The sequence below is a fragment of the Trachurus japonicus genome, chromosome 16 (genome assembly GCF_045865225.1).
Source record: "Trachurus japonicus isolate A0001 chromosome 16, Traja_1.0".
Lineage (NCBI taxonomy): Eukaryota > Metazoa > Chordata > Actinopteri > Carangiformes > Carangidae > Trachurus > Trachurus japonicus.
Window position 1 is genome coordinate 10,705,353 of NC_140922.1, and position 21,132 is coordinate 10,726,484.

The 21,132-nt window shown below is 42.1% G+C and overlaps 2 protein-coding genes across 3 annotated transcripts in view; one reads left to right on the top strand and one right to left on the bottom strand.

Annotated features, from left to right (window-relative positions):
• The first annotated feature begins 638 nt into the window (after positions 1–638).
• Positions 639–7,110, top strand: flad1 (flavin adenine dinucleotide synthetase 1). 2 transcript variants are annotated; one of them, XM_085801293.1, is made up of 11 exons: positions 639–988; positions 1,765–1,840; positions 2,102–2,270; positions 2,698–3,075; positions 3,918–4,031; positions 4,127–4,394; positions 4,762–4,909; positions 5,271–5,369; positions 5,555–5,744; positions 6,583–6,656; positions 6,744–7,110. In XM_085801293.1, exons 2-11 carry the CDS (start codon positions 1,833–1,835, stop codon positions 6,877–6,879), a joined length of 1,584 nt encoding a protein of 527 aa, XP_085657419.1. In that variant the 5' UTR covers positions 639–988; positions 1,765–1,832; the 3' UTR covers positions 6,880–7,110. The 2 variants fall into 2 exon arrangements, with proteins under 2 accessions (XP_085657419.1, XP_085657418.1); XM_085801292.1 differs by having other exon boundaries at positions 639–671.
• A 7,067-nt stretch (positions 7,111–14,177) lies between these two features.
• The window catches only part of efna4 (ephrin A4), a 43,476-nt gene continuing 36,521 nt past the window's right edge, over positions 14,178–21,132 (bottom strand). Inside the window, exons 4-5 of the mRNA XM_085801294.1 lie at positions 16,841–16,867; positions 14,178–16,203 (exon numbers count right to left, since the gene is read on the bottom strand). Coding sequence (XP_085657420.1) covers positions 16,115–16,203; positions 16,841–16,867 — 116 coding nt within the window. The 3' untranslated portion in view covers positions 14,178–16,114. The remainder of the gene's footprint in view (positions 16,204–16,840; positions 16,868–21,132) is intronic.

Sequence of the window (21,132 nt, forward strand, 5' to 3'; positions counted from 1 at the left end):
ACTTCAAAGAAATTATTTATTTGATTCTAGACTTCACACCGATGCTTTCTCAGACCAGCGACATATTGTGGTTAACAAGCTATGCACCTTTCACCCAGGTTTCAGTTTCATCTATTTTTACAGAGCAGCACCAGATTCGTGGTTGTAGACGAGCCAGAATGCGCCACCCGCAGGACAGGGGAGTAAATCGCTCGAGCCATAAAGTTATTAAATAAGAACATGTGTGTGTGTAGGACTTGGCTCCTCCAGCCAGCAGGGGCAGACATCTTTACACTCACTGTGTGTTTTCAGCCTGAAGAAGAAGAAGCGGCTGCTCGGCATTTGTTAGCATCACGCTATCTGAGTGATTATGATGCGGACTGATTCTTCTGTCGGTAAAGTTAATACCTGTCATCAAACGACCCGATCCGTATCAGTTTTTATTATTATCTTTTGGCTTTCTAGCATAACCATACATCAATGAGGAATGAGCATAACGCGGACACAATTTTCATTCACTTCCGTGTACACGATGAAGCGTTCCCTTTAAGACCCGCCTCCCTTCACCTGATTGGCTGTTGTACATGTCCGAAAACCGGTTCTTCGTTTTGATTGGACAGATGACGGCTTGTGTTTTGAGTGACATGTAGCCAGACATTATGATACGTAACGAGGACATATGCGGCTTAGGAGTAAGTTGCCTCGCTTTTCATGAGTTTGGTGTTGTTACTATTTAAAGCAGTGTATCATATAGGTGTCCGCGGCATATGGTAGAAGAGCTGTATTAGTATTAGTAGATTTCTAAGTATTATGTCAGCGTACGTGACTTCTAACACACTGCTTGCTTGTTGTCAATGTCGCCCGCGATGGGGTTAAGAAACCTAGCGAGGAGCCTTGTCTCAGCTAGCGAAGATTTGCCCTAATAAAGGAAGGTGCTGTATGCAGCCTTCATTTGTGTCAGTTTTGTGTGGACGAACGGATGTCATTGTGCGTCATTGCATTTCGTTGCGTAAGTTTTCAGTGTTACGCAATTTAAAATGTGCAGTCAAGTGCATAGTACTGTAGCCTGCACCTGCAACTGCCACTTCGTACCCAGAGGGTTAATGTTAACAAACTAACAAGACAATTACAACTAACCAAATGTTTTAACCCTAGGTAAACCCAAACTCGTACTATCTGTGTACCCGACCTCTCTTGAGTGCTCAACTCAGCTGGCAGCTGTCCATCAAACCTTTGTCCCCCTTCTCTGTCCACCACTTTTCACTTCATCCTATCATCACAAGTTTTATTCAATCTTGATTATTTTCACGCTCATCTCCATGTTTATGCATTACTCAACAATAGGCACATTGCACATTGAAGTGTGTAGGCTACTTGCACTACAGTTCACGTGGAGCACTTAGCAGTTTACTTGCAATTCATAAATTCATATAGCTATAAACAACGGGTGTTTCATGTCACTTTAGAAATCTGATCAACAGAACACATTTGCAGGATCACCATCACCAGCTTAGGTTTTGGCTATCCGTTAATTGGGTGTATCAGTGTAATTGATATGTAGCAGCCCCATGAAAAAGAACCAAAATATTTCCCCAAATTCATCATCAACATCAGAATATAGTAGGCTATCTGAAATACAGCTAACCATTTCTTATTTCACCTTCAGCCATTGAACCTCGGCCCTAAGCCCTGACAGTATAGAACACTCACTGTTTCTCTGTGCTGCTGAAAAGCACAAATTGAAATGTCTTATCGTCTTTTTTCTCTTCATGTCCCTTTTCCAAGTTATTTCCTGACACAAGAATGTTATGAAGCAGAAGAGGGTCTGAGCTGGAAAGTTCAATGGACTCTTCATGTTGACGTAAGGTTTGACAAGATTTTGTGTGTGTGTGTGTGTGTGTGTGTCATTAACACTAAAATATATTGCCAACTCGAGGTACCTTGCACTTATGTGGTAATGAGTTGTTACTGATTTGAGGGATTTAGCTAGTTGTTCTTTTACAGACTTGTGCAGTTCACAGATACACGACTTCACATTTGAATTATGACATAGCTAATCCATGAGCAGAGAATGTAAATGTTTAATTCACAGCGTAATATATTTCTGTGCTCCGTCTCCCAGCCTTTCTCTTTCCCAGCTGAGCAGAGGAGTGGTGCGTGTGAGGAGACTGGCGGCTCAACTCAGCAAAGCAGCGATGTCCACAAACCACCAGGACTCGGCTCCGTCCTCTGCAGCCAACGGGGATGCTCCCACTGCAGCAATTCTCATCATTGGAGATGAGATCCTCAAGGTGAGTTATAGTCGACAGATGGTTTAAAGTTTTATTTGAGTGACTGATACTAACCCACTGGGAATCCTTGAAAGTTTGTGGATTTAAGAATATCCAAATAAATATGAGCACTTGAATATATACATACATCCTAACATGACACCCTAATTCATCAGTATGCCCAGAATCCACATATTTTTTTTATCCTGAAGAAATCCCTATGAAGGTTTTCTGATGTAGCAACAGTGCTGAGTTTGAAGATGACACGTTCACCATTATTTCTCAACTTGACATGATAATGGTTTAAACATGAAGCCTTTGATTTTGTCCAATGTCATGTCAAGCAAGACTTTGAAGTCATGGTTAAGTCCTTGAATGTGATGCTGAACTGAGGGTGGCAACACTGACTTGACTAACTGACTGTCTTCTGTCGTCCTTTGTCTTCCAGGGTCACACAGTGGACACCAACAGTGCCTTCCTGACACGAGCGCTGAGGAAGCTTGGGGTGTCTGTGCAGCGGATTACAGTTGTTCCAGATGTACAGGAGGTCATTGCTAAAGAGGTGGCCCTCCTCTCGCCCCAGCACACACACCTCATCACCTCCGGAGGCATAGGCCCCACCCATGACGACGTCACATTTGAGAGTGTCGCCATGGCGTTCCAAGAGGAGTTATATCCGCACCCAGAGCTCTCCCAGCTGGTTAAAGAGTTCTTTGGGGCGGTGGACAAAAACAGTGCTGCTATGAAGCTGGCCATGGTGCCTCGCTCAGCCAAACTCAACTACGGAACTGATTCTCAGACCGGACAAAAGCTCCGCTATCCACTGGTGAGTCAGCAAACAGATTTTAAAAATGCATTTCAAATTATTCCCAAGGCATGACAGACCACTGCCCACTACATGTTACCGACCCCCGGTGTATTTGCAATACATTTTTCGCACAACTTTCTGGAAGATTTTAACTTAGAATCCCCAAATCCCATAATATTCAATATGTTCTATCCTTCATAAGACAGATTGCTGCAGTAACTATTAACTAGGAATTGCAGGTGTGAAAAACAGCATCCCATAATTGAGCAAAATACTTCCACTGAACTTTTACAGAGTGAAAGACATGCAAGTATTTGCCTTCCAGTTTGCTGAAATTCAGAGTTTTTGAAATGTTGAGTTTTCCAATAACATGATTAACAAAGCGCTACGCTATCTTTGATGAAACGCATTAAGATGAAGGCAATACAACAGTTGATCACTCTGGGAAAATACGAGGAAGCACCTTTCAAGTAGAATGTAGAAGCTACAGCATCCCACTTAAAAGTAATGCAGTCGCATCATATCTAATTACAATCAATAAAGATTGCAGACTTAAAATTCTGGGTTATTTGATGTGGGCTTGTATGTGGCAGTATCACTCACAGTAAAGAAGATAAGACTCACAGTAGTACATTGCTCATGCGCAGACGCTGAGAAATGTACTACTGTGAGTCTTATCTTCTGTACTGCTACTCATGTCTGTGTCTTCAAACTGGAAACACACTGAGCCAAAATCCACTGCAGGTAGTACAACTGACTTATGTCCAACAACCCCAACTATCACTTTCAATTGAAGCTAGAATTTTTGACTGGCCCATATTATAAATGTTGTTTAATAAATGTCCATCCCCTGTTCCCAGGTCAGTGTGCGTAACGTGTATATCTTCCCTGGGATCCCGTCTCTAATGGAGAGAGCCTTCAGCGGGCTGGAGCACCTCTTTGCTGGTTCTGGGACCACTTTTCACACTCGTGAGGTAACCGAGACAGACCCTGCCATTTACAAAATATCCACCATCACAATACTGTGTTGTCATAGTGCAAGGAAGCTCACCAAATTTCATTGTATTAGGTGTTTGTGGATGCCGATGAAGCAGAAATCGCCCCTGTGCTGACCAAACTACAGGCTTGTTGGGGGAAGAAGGTGGCCCTAGGCTCGTACCCCGACTGGCTGAGCAACTATCACAGAGTCAAGCTAGTCCTGGACTCAGACAGCCAGCAAGAGGTGGACAAATGCCGGGCGCAGCTGTTGGATGAGCTGCCCAAAGGCAGCGTGGTGCCCTTAGTCACTGACCCAGTGTCCATCGCCACCGCCGAAGTGTACACGCTGGCCAACAATGGTGAGGAGTAGACAGGGTCCAGAGGGTGGTGGTAGGAGAGGATAGTTAAACTGTGGCAGCTCAATATGAGTTGAATATTGAAGAGAACTTCTTCACTTTACACAGGCATTGGGAATAATAAAAGAAGCAAAGAGATGAAAGTGATTATAGCTGTAAAAGCATAGTGGATTGTAAAAAAGAATATAACTAGTATGAGACTGAACAGAGAGTAGAGTCATGCATCAATAACTAAGATAAGACAAAAGACAAGCAGATATTTTCATTCTAAATTGGACATATAAATGAGGGATCATTTATTTAACACCTAACAAAATTTGACTACTCCCCCTGTAAAACACCCTCTCACCGTGGACTTCATTTCGCACAGGCACGCCATTTGGTGAGAAAGTTATGTCCGCTCTGAAAACGATAGAGGCTGCACTGGATCAGTATTCAACTGAGGAGGTCTGTGTCGGCTTCAACGGAGGGAAAGACTGCACGGTGCTGCTCCATCTCTACTACGCTGCGCTGAAACGGTAAGAGGAGGGGAGAGGACCAGATGAGACAATTAGAACATTTAGGGGAAGGAGTGATTTAATCAGGACAAGGCAAATGACCTGAGAGAGAAGAGATGAAAGGGAGATTCAAATTAAAAACATAATGATAGCACTTCTGCACAGTGGGATGTAACGGTAAGAAGTGAAGAGGAAAATGAGGTGGAGAGTAACAACGAGACTGAGAAAAATGTCGGACAAGACGGACTACTTACTTGACTTTTCTTGTCCTGTGTTGGACAGATAGGTGGAGATAATGATAAGGACACTTATCTAATCTTTTTCTGTCTTGCTTTTATTTATCTTTTTTTAATGTCCCATTTCCTCTTCCTATCACTCTCAGACGGTATCCGGACAGTAAAGACAAGGTGAAAGCTCTGTATATACGTATCGTCTCTCCGTTCCCAGAAATGGAGAGATTCCTCCAGGACACAATTAAAAGGCGAGTATAACAGATCAATACACTTCAGTGGATACTTTTCAGATTTATTTGATGTGTTTAATCTGTTTACTATGTCACTAAGCAAAGATGTTGTATATAAAGGTTTTCTGGTCAGAGCAGGGTCCAAATCTTTCCCATGTCACAACACATTGGCTCATTTTTTTTGCCGATGTGTCTTCCCACAGATACGACCTGGATATCTTCTCTGTGGAGGGCAGTATTCGGCAGGCGCTGAGCGAGGTGCAGGAGAGGAGGCCGGAGCTGAGAGCCGTCCTGATGGGGACCAGGAGGAGTGACCCCTACTCACACACACTCACAGCCATGTGTCCCACTGACCCCGGCTGGCCCGACTACATGAGAGTCAACCCACTGCTGGTGAGACTCACACACACAGTCACGCTGTTGTATTGTGTCACTGTCATAAAGAGACCTCAAAATCAACATAAGTCTTCCAAGGGAAACATACATGTAGCACTCACATGAGATAGTTGAAAATAAAAAACAGATGGAATTCAGGTTTACTTTGCCTGGTTTTTCTTTCATTATAACCATAAAACTCAAACGATGCTTCAGTCACCCCACTTCATTTGTGGCTTGTGTATGTTGCTGTGGCTTTTCGACAGGGAATACAAATATGTTTTCACTGCTCTGAACAGGCAGTATCCACCGGTTACACTTAGTGTACGTCCACGCTGCTATGTTTTACATTTAATATGCATCACGTTGGCTACAGTTCTGCCTGCTGTTCACACAGCAGCACAGTTTTTGAATGCCTGAAACTGAGACCTTTGGGAAGTCTGCTGTTGTTCCGAGTTCCTGGTATTTTCTGCAACTAACCAACTGCATAGAAAACACTGTGCTTCCTTTGTACACTGGCTTGTGCAGGCTCATGTGATTGTATGTATGAAAATACACAGCCTTAATGTTACTGTTTAAGGTATAATTCAGCAGCCTTACAGTCAGCTTCACGTATTTGAAGTCACTGCAAGTCGGTTGTGTTGGATTGAATTTTTGTAGGTTGTAACCTCAAATGTTTTTGCTCCTCTTCCATCCGTGTAGTCTGATGTGAATGCAATGTCACTTTCTTCATTTGAATTTTAAAAACGCATTCAGAAAGGGCAAATCCCTTCAGAATGGCAGCTCATGGATATATATGAGTGAGGATGAGACGGTCACAAGCCCATAAAATACGCTGTCTTCCAACACTCCACAGGATTGGACGTATCATGACATCTGGTCGTTCTTGAGGACATTATATGTGCCCTACTGTATTCTCTACGATAAAGGGTAAGAACAAATCCACCCCCTCTTTTGTACATTTTCTGTAAACGCCTTTGGTTTTTGGGGTCTTTAAACTCCTGCGTCGACCTGCAGGTACACTTCACTGGGCAGCATGGACAACACCTGTCGAAACGTGTCCCTCCAGATGGTGGATGGGAGAGGGGTGACACGGTACAAGCCGGCCTACCGCCTGGAAAATGAAGAAGAGGAGCGCAACTCCCGTGCCTGATGTAGCATCACTCTTCACGGTTACCTGTTGCTGATGAAGCCAGATTTTCAGATCACTAATACGTCGAAAACCTCTGACCTGGACTTTAACACCACTGACTGAAGAATGAGACTGTGAGGGAAGTCTGATTGCATGTGTGTGAGTGTGTGTTATCTTTGTTACTCCTCTATACTTGTGAGTCTATAAAGTAATGGCTCTCTGTGCTGTTGAATAAAACATCAATCCGTGTCATTTTTTTTCTATTGTCATGTTTCTATTTTAAGAGGAGTCTCACATTCAAATGGCAGCCTGCAGGGCTTTCAATATACCTCTTGATTTATCTCATTCATGAATCCATTTGTCTTATTTCTAAATCCAATAAGGCCAATCTGCCCAGAAAGACAGCCTCTATCAAAATGTATTAGTAAATAATGTGAAAAGGTTTTCTGTCAAGGTGAGAAAATCAGGTTTTGGAAACTTAGTGTGCAGCAGCATGGACAGACTACTGAAGGTCAACCAGCAGGCTCTTATTGATTCATCTGTGTCTCACACTGAATATCCATAATTGCAGACCACAGTGTGTTAAACTGAGCATCTTTGCAGCGAAGCCTTTACTGGGAGGGAAAAACAAAAAAGCCTTCACTTTGATGTTGTAGTTCTCTGTGCGCACCTCACGGGCGCGTTGTTCTCACGTTTTCCATTTAGCACCGGTGATTACAATAAATTACCTTCTCTGTTCCCAGACATGATTGAATCCAGGCTCATCGATCCTCCCTCTCTCTTTCTCTCTCTCTGTCTCTCTCTCTCTCTTCCTCGCCTGTAGATTAGTCAACGCCGCGCGCAGCGAGGATCGATACCGGCCGATCTAATAAAGCGGGTCGCTTACGAGGCCACCGCGGGGCTGCACACACTGTTACACCAGCAATTACCACCTCCAGCCCGGCCCCTCATACCCCTTTAACTTATCTGTCCGGGCTTCACGGCTTGCTTGATTTATTAATAATAACAGTAATAAAAGAGGCAATGAACAGAGGCTTTATAATCACAGCAGAGATGTAATGGTGTGTGTGTTTTGCTGGTGCGATAAACACGCCGGGACATTGTCTGGAATGATGATATTTGTGTGCAAGAAAATTATAGTCCTATATTCTTACACTTTGTCTGAGGTGGTTGCTCAAACTTTGTCCTACTTACAGGCCACATGAGGTGAATATCACTGCTATAAAGGCTATTTTGAAAAACTGCAGGCTACATTTGACACTGATATTTGACATTAAGTTGACTATTCGGAGGTTTATATTTACTCAACTGCTCTTTATACTTCTGGGTCCACTTTACTGGAGTATCATCATAGGCTACTTCTATTCATAGGAAGACATGGCACTTTTCAGTCCACGCTTTATCTGACAATTATAGAGTTGGTTGTAAGATAAAGATTTTCCCTGATAATTCTATGATGAAATATTAAACATTATCAAGATAAAGAGTAAACCACTGCTCCCCCACCTTAGTGTCAGCTTGGTGCCTGTGACAGGTTTCAGGTGTTGATGGATTGTCAGCAATTTCATCAAAGAGAGATTTTCATTTTAAATGTCTCTAATGGTTTCATTTAATTCACTTGAGCCCAAAGAGGTAAAAGTATCCAACCTTTCCATGAAAAAAGAAACGACAGAGAAAAATGTAGCAGAACTTTTCTTTTCCCTGTGTCCTACACTATTAATCATCTTATAGGGTCCCTCAGGGCTGACCCCCTAGGTGGGAATAAAGGGGCTAAACTCCCTGGATGTATTCCTCGGATGCCTCAGAGTATTATGATACAGTATTACCAGCCTAGTAATATATCAGTGAGAGGGATTTATTCCTATAATCAGTACTTAATATTTATATACTTTTTCCTTATCATAATTCTACTTGAACTCAAGGTTTTGTAAGCTTTTAGTTGAGTTCTTTCACACTGCATTTTCTATCACTACAAGCACACCAGTCCGCCAGGTGCCAGACACGAAATCTGTTTGGACAATTGTATGAAGTTTATTGTTTTTGCCCCTTGGCTCCATTGTCTTTCACAATTTCCTTGTCATCCTCTTTCAGTTGTCACTCCATCATGCTCATTTGCCTGTTTCATTCTTCATGCCTTTTGGCAGCGTTGGCTTCACTACTGTATTTACTGTAATCTCCATGCCACTTCCTTCCTCATTGTAATATATTTTTGTGGAGTTTTTCCTCATGAATTTTCTTGAGTTTTAATTTCAACCTGAAGGAGTGAGTCAACATCCGGGGTGACATAGTGGGAGGATATGGGTACTGACTTCCAGAGGCCTAGGATTGTGTGAACTAAAATACCTCTCTCTTTCTCTCTCTCTGTGTGTGTGTGTGTGGTCTGCAGCGGCATATTTATGAATACCTTTTTTCTTTTATTTCACACTGTGCTGCTTTTGACACCAGGTTTGTTTTCAAATCTACAGAACTGCAAACAAAACATTCTTGAAATTCTGATACAGCAACTTTGATGTCATCTGAGACAAAGTGGAACAAGGAGGAGTAAAAAGCCCCCCCCTCCCACCACCACTCCTGTGCATATTTAACTTAATTGGTTCTCCAAAGACAAATTTTGGTGCGGCTGGTGGAAGTAAGATCAGAGCAACCACTTAAGGTGATGTGAGGATAAGAAGAAGTCGGGTGATCAGAGCTACCCCCTGTATGTTAGGCCCATAATTCCTTGCTGCTCTTTCAATACACTCCAGCGTTTCTTTCCAAATCTCCCAGGTGGGACGGAGTTATACCCGAATCCACAGAGCTAACGGAGTGTGTGATATGGACTCAGCATGACTTAAGATCACACTTGGCGTGACTTTGTACAAAAACATGTGACAAGCTTTGATATCAGAGTGAACTATCCATTTCAGATGCTCATAGATGTGAGCCTGCCTCGGTGACTGTGATGCTTTTCTCTAAAGGAATATGTTCCTAATCCAATTCCTCAGCAGTTCCTGCAGTGTAAAACGAGACTTGAAGCAGCATGAGACAGCAATTCAGGCGATGTCCTAGGAGGGATGCTTAACACAGAGGATGAATAGACACTCCATTGTCAGAGAGCATCAGGAGAGAAGGGAGACCCTTGAGTCTATGCAAATTACCAACCCATCTGCATGTAAAGCCAACCGACCAGAACACGGAAAATAGGATGTTTGGTATCAAAGTGTCACACATTAAACGTGGATGAAAGTAAGAGAGAAAGAAATGAAAGGGAGGGAGGAATGAAGAAGGAGGCTCCTTTGCTCGCTGCCATGTGAAGTGTGACTGACTTAGCTCGTTTGTGTCTGGTTTTGGTCTGTTCAAATAAAAGCCAGTCTAATAATCCTAAGTTTGTCACAGCTCGCAGTCCGGTACACAGAACCAAGACCCCCTGCTCAAAGCCGCACACATGGGATGCATTCAGAAAATGCCTTTCACACAGTGGGCTCGCTTTAATGTAAAGGGCTGAGGGTCTGTGAAGCTGTGACCAGCCATGCTGACAACTGAGAAGAAAAATTCAGACCAGCTCAACTCAACTGGAGCTCATTTGCACTCAACAGCCATAACTTAAACATGGTGCAGGGTGTTAGAAAGATGAGAGATGTTTAGCACTAGAAAGACCCAGTCACAGCAACAGATTCCTGTTTTTATAGATTAGGGCTGGGTTTTCAAACTTCCTTAGTCCTTCCGAGACTTTCCTTAGACCAATTTTCTGCACAAATCAATGTTAAATATTCAAAATCAGGCATAGAAATGGTATCCATCTATGTTTATCTCCTTCAGATGACATCTTGTTCATCCTTTCAGGACCGAGACATACCGCTTAAGATGTTTTTCAGAATGTCAGAATTTTTTTAAATGAATGGTTTTGAATGAGAAAGTCTAATGTTAGGCTATCACACTGTCTGCAGAGGTTGGTGCATTAGCAGATATAGCTGTTGACAAGCACTCTTGCTTTAGCTACACATCAAAACAGCTAATGTGTGTGTTTCCCCCGGTCCATCCGTGTTTATCACTACTTGCGTGACACACTGGGAGTGCCTGCTTCATGAGCACTGAGCAGAAATAATTACACTGTTATTGGCTGGACTTGACACTTGTAAGGGATATGGAAACTAGCATGACATAAGCAGACCCGGTTGGTTTTCAGACTTTATTTAGCACAAACAAACTCCACTTACACTCGAAAAGGAAATAAAGGCCCTGACTGTTATTCATAACCTGGAAATTAAATAGCACAGCAATTCATCAAGGCCAGAAAATTATTCAGTGATAATCCTCGGAGGCTTCTGCGATCCATGCGTACAAAACAAACATTAAGCAACATATGAAACCTGGTGCAAAACCATGTATTTTTAATGCTCTTGTTGTAAACAATGTATACGGTTAATAATAATAATAACAAAAAAAAAATATATATATAAAAACTGATTTCTCCACAGCGGAGAGAGTGTTGTGCTGCAATGAATTGTTTACATTATTTAAATAAACTCATCTATTTCAAACTAATTTCTTTCTATAATCCACCACCTGTTTAAGTTCTGTATATGACAGTTAAAGTATGATGCAACTATCGATCGGCTCTGAGAGCCATTGAAAATGCTCCTAGATTTGTCACTGGTGGCACAAGTGAAGTGAAACCTCTCAGAATAATAAGGGATATTCTTGGGTTGGATTTTGAAAGTAAAGGGTCTCACTGTTATAACCCACTTCACAGATTTAGCATCTTAAGTCCGTTTTTCTACCCTCCACTGCCCAAAGGGTCAGATATTCACCTTGGGAAATTTAAACCGCTTCTGATTATGAAATGCTGAAAAAGTAGATGCAATATGTGCAAGAGATGTCAAGTGATATTATGCTGATTGGTGGAGACTTTACCACAGTTCTTCATCCTGATCTTGTTTCAAACTCTTAATAAAACAGAGAGCAGAGACGTCACCTGGTGGTGGTGTAGAAAAAACAAAACACTTATTGCTGCTTAGACATCTGCACCCAGTGCGCACAGCTTTAGCTTCTCCTCGCTGGTGGATGTAATATATTACGGTGAGATTGAGAGGTCAGAGGGTTTCAAACTGTGATTCAGCCCCATTTCCTGATGCAGAAAGGTTTGTGGAAGCTGACAGACGTGGACAGCTATGGGCAGAAATGACAACTAAAGATTAGATTAAGTGAGCTGGAAAGATCAGTGGAGCCTCAATTACATTTGTAAACTCATTTTGGAGGAAAATTTCAAAGTAGCCCTTCAACAGTTCCATCAAAATAAGACGCAGCTGGACTGAAAACAAGTTGAAGATACAGTGGCTCATGACAGTGCCTCAGTGACGGCTTCAACAGCAGGATGCCTGAAGAAAGCCAGCTTGGCCTTTGATCACTTCGCTGCCCCAGAGGAGATAAAGTGCTTATATTTAGTGGATGCTGTGACTTCAGCTATAACGACAAAACAATGACAAACAATGAATTCGAAACCTTAAACACATTTTTATCAGGGACCTCATGATCTTATCCTCCAAAGTATTGTGAAGGACACTCCCTGGGCGCCATCTCACCTCACCTAAGCTCACCCTGGTTCTGCAACACGTGAAATACACACTGGTCAGGATTCACAACCACAATGTCACTGCTGATCGAGGCGTTGATTACATAGTGGCAGACTGTTAACTGTGAAAAACGTTGTTCCAAAAACTCAAGGGAAGGCTTGAGAGGTATGTGTCCAATCCATCTGCACACTGTTGAACAATAGCAGAAACATGTTGCCCTGCAATGATTTGAACCTATAGCCTGGATATGATTCAGTGTTGACGCATCTTTAAATGCTTTAATTACAAATATGAAAGGCTGAATTGTTGCACAAATGATGGTTAAGACTGAAAGGAAATTAAGCTTTGTTTGCTTCTATTAATAACCAGTGTTTTGTTTTTCTGAAGGTGTAATCAACACGAGCAATCCGAGCCTCATATTCAGCTGAGGTGCAATTAAATATAGGCCAACTTGTGGCTACAGACCCTGCTGTGCTGAAATTTGATACAGTGTAATTACAGTGTAATTTGTGGAGGAGAGCTCTGCAGTATGGATGTGCAATATGGAATTTTTTTTCTTCTTGTCAGACAGTTAAAAACTAAATTTGTCGCGCCTGAAACTGTTTACGATCCCAGTCATCCCTGAAAGCCTTGGAGGAAACTTTGACGTGGAATTTTCACGATTTTCTAAATTTAGATAACATCTGTCCATAATTACGACGTTTATTTTGGAGGGTGAGTTCAGCACCAGCTTTAGTAGCTTACACAGTTAGAACTGTAGCAAACATCAACATTGTCAAGTACGAAAAATGTCTGAAGTTATGGGAATTTTGTGGTATAATTGTTTGAGCATTTCCTGTCAGGAATCAAAGGTAAAAAAAAACATTAAAAAAAAAAGCTCCCTATCACGCTGTTACATAAAGGCTTTGGTCTGTGCATGCTCTTGCTGGAGTAAACAGCCATACAGCTTTAACACACATAAGATGGGAGTGGACTGCTGCTGCTTTTAACATCCTTTTCCCTTTAACACCAATCTAAAAGTGTCCCTGTCTACCCGCTGGTTTCACCATGCTCACTTCATCATTCACAATGGAAAAAGAATGAAAAACACGGGCTCTGGAAACGTGTACGTGAAGGTCAAAATCAAAGCCAGTTCATAACAACATGCCTCAACAGTGACAAACATGTCATCAGAAGAGATCATAAACCATGAAATAGAAGCATTAGCCCTATTATCCAGGAAATTGCCTTTCTGGCTTCACAAGAGGCTCTACATTACAGCCTATATAAATGGAAATGCATTTACAGCTTATTTGGATGTACACTTCTATATTTAAAACACAAAACAAAAACATCTCCCCTTGCACCATATTCAACCTCAGTCCTGTGTTTAGTGAAAATAAATACAGTGGCTACTTTAAGGTCGATGTATTGGCAATGATTCTTCAGGGTCTATTAATACTGGGAGTCTATTGGGTATCTGAGGCTTATCAGGCTTTGGCTGCACATACGTAGATAAAAACTCAGCTCAATATTCCACTAGGCTACTCACATTACAATGGCCTCTTACACCACAAGGTCATTTCAAGTCCCCATAGTCTGCTTATCTCCATTCTCCTGTGTCTTACACTGGATGTGTGTGTTCTACAAACAAAGCCAAGTATATACATATATATGTATGTGTGTGTGTGTGTGTGTGTGTGTGCTTTGGTTGCTGTCTCTGAGACCTGCGGTTGCATAAGAACATCAATACGTTCAAAAGTTAAATGACGATCGAATCAAAGTGTTTTAATGCAATCATATTTATTTTGTTGTCTTGCCACGTAAAAAAGGCTCAGATTGCAGTTGGCTCTTCACAGAAGAAGCTACATTCTTCACTAAAATGTGAAAGCAGAAACACATGACACTCACACACATACAGAGAAATCAAACACAAATTCCTAGTAGCCTAGTACATGATTGTAAAATTCTACATCACTGAAATTAACACATTTTCAAAAATTGGTTTGATGAACAATTAAAAAAAATTAACAATATCAACAATAACAACAACAACGGCATGACTGGTGTGATTTGAGGAAAATATATATATATATTAAGTGCCAACAATGTAGTTTGTATTTGTTTGTTTTGTAAGAATAAATTTTGACAATTAACCAGTATCAAGCTGTATTTTCTGAGCTCAGATATTCTGGGAAAAATAATTACGTAACTATTTAAACATATAAACTTCATTTAATATTTCAATAATGAGAAATATACATATATTATCTCCAATTTAAAAAAAAAAAAGGTAAATTTATATTCAACCAATGATAATTTTTTAGATTTTTCTTGACCCATAATGATATTTTTTCCTGATCTCATAAAAGAAAAAAGACACAAAAAACGATTTAGGAAAAAAAATTAAACAAAAATGCGATCAAATCCTTGAACGTTGGAAACTACATTGTAGCAGAGTACGTAAAAAAAAACAACAACCTGTAAATCCATATATATTCAGAATATAAAATGGTTTGATCTGTAAAAAAAGAGTTCTTTTTGTCGAAATTGAGCTTAAATATCAGTGATCAGTTCTCACGAAAACATTGGATTGTATAGCTAACATATCTCATCGTGCGGAATATATTAACTAAACAGAAAAACGTAAGATTAAAAATCCTGCTTATAAAAAGAACGACAAAAGGAACAGAAAGCTTGTGTGCATATCTATACACCTTGGTACAGAAGCGTCAACCATGCTGATGCTCTCTGTTTACCCATAAACCCCTCCTGCTCTGCACCTTACTCTGGAGCAGAGAGAGGAATGCGGAGGCAGAACAACAGTGGGTCCAATCAGAGAAGAACAAACTTAGTCCCAGATCCCATTATTACCATATGGCACCAGAATCCAGCGTCCAGTTTCTGGGTTTATGGCCAGCCCAGTCCAGTTCCAGTTAAACCAGTTTAATCCCAGTAGGGGGCGCAGCAGCCTTGTCTGACTCTTCCAGAATATTCCCCATTTCGTCCTAAAACACAATTTTTTTCCTCCAAAAAGTTCAACACAGTTATCAAACGCTGACGCAAACTGGGCGGTTGTAAAATTGTAAAAAAAAAGTTTGCGTGTGCCCAAATGCAGCATGTCAGAAAAGGAAAAAAGTCACCTGTTAAATGACTGACCTCCACCCTGAGTCGCTCAGTGCAGTAGTATGTGGTTATTTGGCCAATTTTCAGCTGGAGGCAGGTTCTCAAAAAGAAGCAAATACAACTAAATAAGTAGAAAATGAGAAACAGGATGAGAAACATGGATGAAAAAGTCAGAAAACTTTGTTTGGAATGAGTCCAGACGGACTCATTGTTCTCTTGGCAGGAGAGTGGGATATGACTAGGCCTATACAGCTCTACGTGTAATATTCTGTGCCACTACTCACACAACAGGTAAGAGAGGAAAATAACAAGAAATGAATCACTGTGATTCGGCATGTCAGACCCTGAGTCACTGTGGCCCCGATTTGGAGAAGACACACGATACTTTCTGGAATTTCACAGGTAAAAAAAACAAACAACAACAACAAAAAGAAAAAGCCACAAGGCGATATCTGGCATTTGCAATAGCTTAGCATGGATTGCGTTGCGTCATTCACTGTCTGAGCGTTAGATTGCATTGTGTACTTGAACATCTGAGTTATAACTCCTGGTCCCATGGAGAGCAGGAGTCAGGTCAGTGGTGAGGACGGATGTGGAGGTCAGGTGGCGGTCCGCAGGAGCAGGGCGAGGATGAGGAGGAGTGGAAGTGAAGCCGACCTCGAACAGGCGTTGCTTTGCGGCGCAGTGTCTGAAAGAGAGATGGCAACTTTTGAAAATGCAGTAAATACAGTATGCATCCGAAAGTATCTGGACGGGAGTTTTTTACTCATCAGTTGAGTAAAAGTCTTACTGCTACAGTGATATTGCAACATTTTTGACAAAAGCCTTAACAGCAACAGCTCAGGGAAGGGAGGGCTCGTAGTTCTCTGAGATTGGTTGGAATAACTTGACGGATCTGTACAGAGCGCTGACCTTGACCCTGTCCAACATGCTAACTGTGTTCAGATCTTATTGCTCAGTATCCATGTGGCCGACCACAGTTATGCTCTTGTTACAATTCCTGTAGAAAACTGCCACAGTTTTGGCATTGTCCAAGAAATGTGAGTGGGTGTCCACACTCTCTTTGGCTTGTATTTGCCATTTGAATCAATTTCAGTTACTAATTAATCAACATTTGTTTAATATACTGTATGTTCTCATTTCCATCTTCATAATGCGTCATGTTCTTGCTCCTGCAGTAACCATTGTGTAACCATGAAGTAAAGCCCATCTGAACTTGAAGGATACAGAGATGAGACACTATGATCAAAAGATGTAAAAATGCAGACGTGGCGTCAAGATTCCTAAGACTAAGAAAACATTGTGTTTAAAATGTTGCATCTCACCTTGTATTTGTTTTGAACCCTCGGATGCTGTAACAGGAGAGAGAGAGGAGAGGAGGAGAGGAGAGGAGAGGAGAGGAGAGGAGAGGAGAGGAGAGGAGAGGAGAGGAGGAGAGGAGAGGAGAGGAGAGGAGAGAGGGTTTAGATAAAGTTGAGGCAAAGAAACAAGTTGCTGATTAGTCATTTTTGCATGCTTAACTTTCTCAATAAAGCTGCTGCTTTGTGGAACAAAAGGAGCAAGAAACAGACAAATGACCAGGGGAAGGTATTTACCATTACTCAAAGCCTAACACCATGAAAAATGAGTACTGACTGGCTGTGCAACCCTAAATATGTCCCCTATGCAAATTCTCTTAAAGGTCGGATAAAAAAAAGCTTGAGAAGCATGGCAACAGGAAAAGATAGTGTTATGTAAATTAGGAAGAGTAAGAATGATCGAGATTATACAGAGGGGATACAGGAAATGAAAAAGAAAGGGGGGGGGGGGGGGAGAAAAACACAGGAAAATTCAAAATGACAGAGCGAAACCAAGAAGTGGACAGAAGATGAAAGGAAAAGCAGTGGAGACTCGAGTGAGAAAGTACGGTGGAAGAAAAGAAGGTTGGAAAGATTGAAACAAGGTCAGACAGAGAGAAAAGGGAGGGAGAGAAAGAGACGGGATAGGGGGGTGTTTGTGTCTGGGCGTCACTCTCTCAGCAGGAGGCGGACTAAAAGGAAATAATGGAGGGGAGGATGGAGGGATGGTAGGATAGAGGGGTGGAAGAAAGAGCTGGAGAGAAAGAGGAAAATGCCACGCACACACGGACAAAAATACAGGTGTAGTGAGAGGGTAAAACGGAAATAGTTAAACCTCGTCAGAAACAAGAGGCGCCGTGTGGCATCGGTGAGAGAGGACAGGAGGGTCAGGAAGCAGGTTGAGGCTGCACAATTGCACCTGTTATTAAATCGATCTAGAGTCGTGAGCCCACCTCTGACACCGCAACCCCAAACACTCACACAAACAACACAAGTGTGCACCCACACACACACACACACACACACACCCGTGCGTATTGATGTCTCCAGGAAAACTACCACCTATCCACATCCCACAGCGATTGACTCAGATTATGAGAGAGGAAATGGGACACTCCAAACTCATCTGTTACAGGAAAGTCATACACACCAACACATCAACACACACACACAGAGAAAGGATTTATTAAATGAGGGCTTGGCAGAGAAACACAGTGTTTTGTCTGTAATATCCGTCTTGTGCCTACAGGTCTCTGCAACAACATGTCGCTCTGACAAGACATGAGCCACTAAATTACTCCCAGGTTCTGTACCACTAACGACCATCTAGGGGTTAACGAAGCATTAAATAGCACGCTGAGTCTGGGCCTCTCACTGCTGTGTTTGTGAGTGTGAGTGTCTATGTGAGTGAGTTAGTGTGAAGGTTTGTAGGAAAAATTAAAAATCAAACAATAACGAATAAAAGAATAATTACCAAACATGTCGCGGTTTATATTGTGCTAATGTCCTTTAACAAAATAAAGCTAAAAATAATTTTCAAGGTCTAGATTTTTTTTTTCATTTAATAAAAAATGTACTGCTATTGAACTACAATTTTATGTAATTAAAAAAATAAATAAACGAAAAATACTAACCCTATTAATTAGATGTTCTTCCAGATTTTTTTTTTGTTTCCAAAAAAAGTGTAGATTTTTTTGCATTTCCATATAGGTCATTTTAAAATCAATTTATACAATTAAAAAAAAATTATTAAAAAAAACAAAAAGTTAAACGTCACAGTGTGTTTTTTTTTTTGATTGCAGCTATTCTAAATTAAGCGAACGCACATCATAGTGGTTGTATAAAAAAATAATTTCCTTATGACAACCAGAAACGCGTTTTTAAATCAGACTTATATTTCACTCGGTCAGGGTGAAATGAACTGTATACTATCATTTAGTGTGTGTGTCTAACACTAAAGCGCGGTTAAAGTGTGTTCCTGTTAAATGCCTAGTGTTAACCCGACTGTATGTGATATGTGTGTTTTGATCTGGTTTTAATCACATCATTTGTGTGTGTGTGTGTATGTGAGAGAGAGAGAGAGAAAAAGAGGGAGAGAGAGAAAAAACTGAACTCTGAGGACACGCGTTTGTGTCAATGTCTTAATTTTGGTCATGGCGAGCTACGCCACAAAATGGCGTCCATGGTGGCGTGACTCTAAGAGCAGTCTCTGCACTGCAGTCAGGAACATGCAGCATGTGTATGTACGTGCACTACCATGGCTAAGAGTGTGTGTGTGTGTGTGCACGCGCATGTGTGTGTGTGTGTGTGTGTGTGTGTGTGTGTGTGTGTCTCCAGTCGGCAGAACGCCCCACTGCAGAGACAGACACTGTTCCACCATCCCACCTCTTCTCTCATTCCGCCATTTTACACACGCAGGAGCTAATGCTAACCAACCCTGACTGGTAACACTTCACTAAAAGCGAAAAATTAAGCTAAATTCGCGAAACACAGAAATAACAGTAAACGAGAGCGCGAATCTACGAAAGTGATTCAAATCCAATTTTAAGAGATGAATTCGGAATTCGAGAGAACTCGACTGGGCAAGCGGTGTGTGTGTGTATGTGTGTGCACGGCACGAGCATGTGTGTATTTGAGTTTTGTCCCTTCGTGTTGTGAATTCAGAGGGTACAAAGGTATTTGGGCGAGAGTGGAGGGGGTAAAGGAGGGCAGCGGTGTCAGAAAAGTCTAAAAAAAAAAATAGCAGGAAAAAAAAGGAGGAAGAAAGTGAGGAAAATGGTGAAGCTCTGCAAACTGAAATGAATGCAATAGACTAGTCACAGCGGGGGGAACGACGGGGAGAAAAAAGGGGGAGAGAGACAGTGAGAAAAAGGGAATCAATTAGAGAGAGAGGAAAGTTGGTCTGTAATGGATTCTCGCAGTAGGACGGCTGAAAAAGAAAAAGACAGAAAGGCAGAGCGACAAGGAGAGCAGGAGAGACAAACACAACGGGAGGAGTTTTAAGAAGGAGTTGCAGAAAAGAGAAAAAAAAAAGAAAAAAGGTAAGTATGGAGTGAGAGGCAAAGCGAGCCGAAAGAAAGATGCAATAGGAGGCTGCAGGGTGCCGGAGATTTCACATGACACCACGTCTGCTGATACCGATTCAGAGCCTTGTTTTCTGATGCAACACAGGCTCAAGCACCTTTCAGCAAAGCCGCTGTCTCTGGCTCGATCTGTGGCAGCGTCGAGCTCAAATAAACATCACACATACAACCACACATACACACACACACACACACACACACACACACATCAGCATGCCCAAAAAACACAACCAGCACCTCAGTGAGTAACCGAAAACAAAACACGCTTTACAATACTCCCAGCAACAGCCAGGATGGGAAACAAGTAACATCAGAGCGAGAAACACTCACATACACACACAGATCACACACACACACAGACACACACAGGATGTCATTAGGAGCCTCCTGCGTCACTGAATCTGTCCTGCTCGGTTTTGTTGTGTTCTTGGGTTAAATTAAGGCGATAAACACACACGTTTACACACCGGAGAGGAGACCGAGGGACCGGTGAGTAGTAGCTGACCTTGGAGCAATGACAGCGTACCTGACGGACCCTCTCACTGTCACCACTCTGTCCTTCAGACCAGGATGAGGACAGGTGTGTGTGCACGTGTATGTATCTGTATCTGTGTGTATGTGTATGCGTGTGTGCGCTCACTGATAATTAATTCAAAACACCCACAACAGGGCATCCCCGCATGGAACTACCTTTTAAATCGCACAAGCTGCTTTCTGGAGGGAAAAAACTAAAAGTTTGGGGAGATGGGGAGAGAGGAGGGGGAGGGAGGTGCACGGTTTGAAGTTTAGATAAGAGACTGGATATAGCTGAAGGACGAGAGCTGCCATCACCGAGGGCCCCACACACACACACACACACACACACACACACACACTCTCTCACAGAGTATACACAGGCATGGTGCGTCCTGCTGCCATGGTACCTGTCAGATAAAAGCGAACCTGGGCAGGAAGGAACCAGGGAGTACGTGAGGTGTTACCACAGGGAACAAAACAACAACAGCTGTGGTAAACCGCCACTAATGGACAGTCGGAGGGAGAGAGAGAGAGAGAGTGAAACCCTCTAACTCTCCTTCATCTTCTCCCTCATCCATCTCATTCACTCTCCCTCTCACCGGCGCCATGCGTTCTCATCCCCAGTGCACGGTGAGCACACGGCAGAGATGGAGCAGAGAAACACGGAGAGGAGAGTCAGTG

Coding starts and splice junctions, on each gene's coding strand:
- flad1 (XM_085801293.1), top strand. Junction 5,370..5,554: donor CTCCAGGACACAATTAAAAG/GCGAGTATAACA, acceptor GTCTTCCCACAG/ATACGACCTGGATATCTTCT. Junction 6,657..6,743: donor TGTATTCTCTACGATAAAGG/GTAAGAACAAAT, acceptor GTCGACCTGCAG/GTACACTTCACTGGGCAGCA.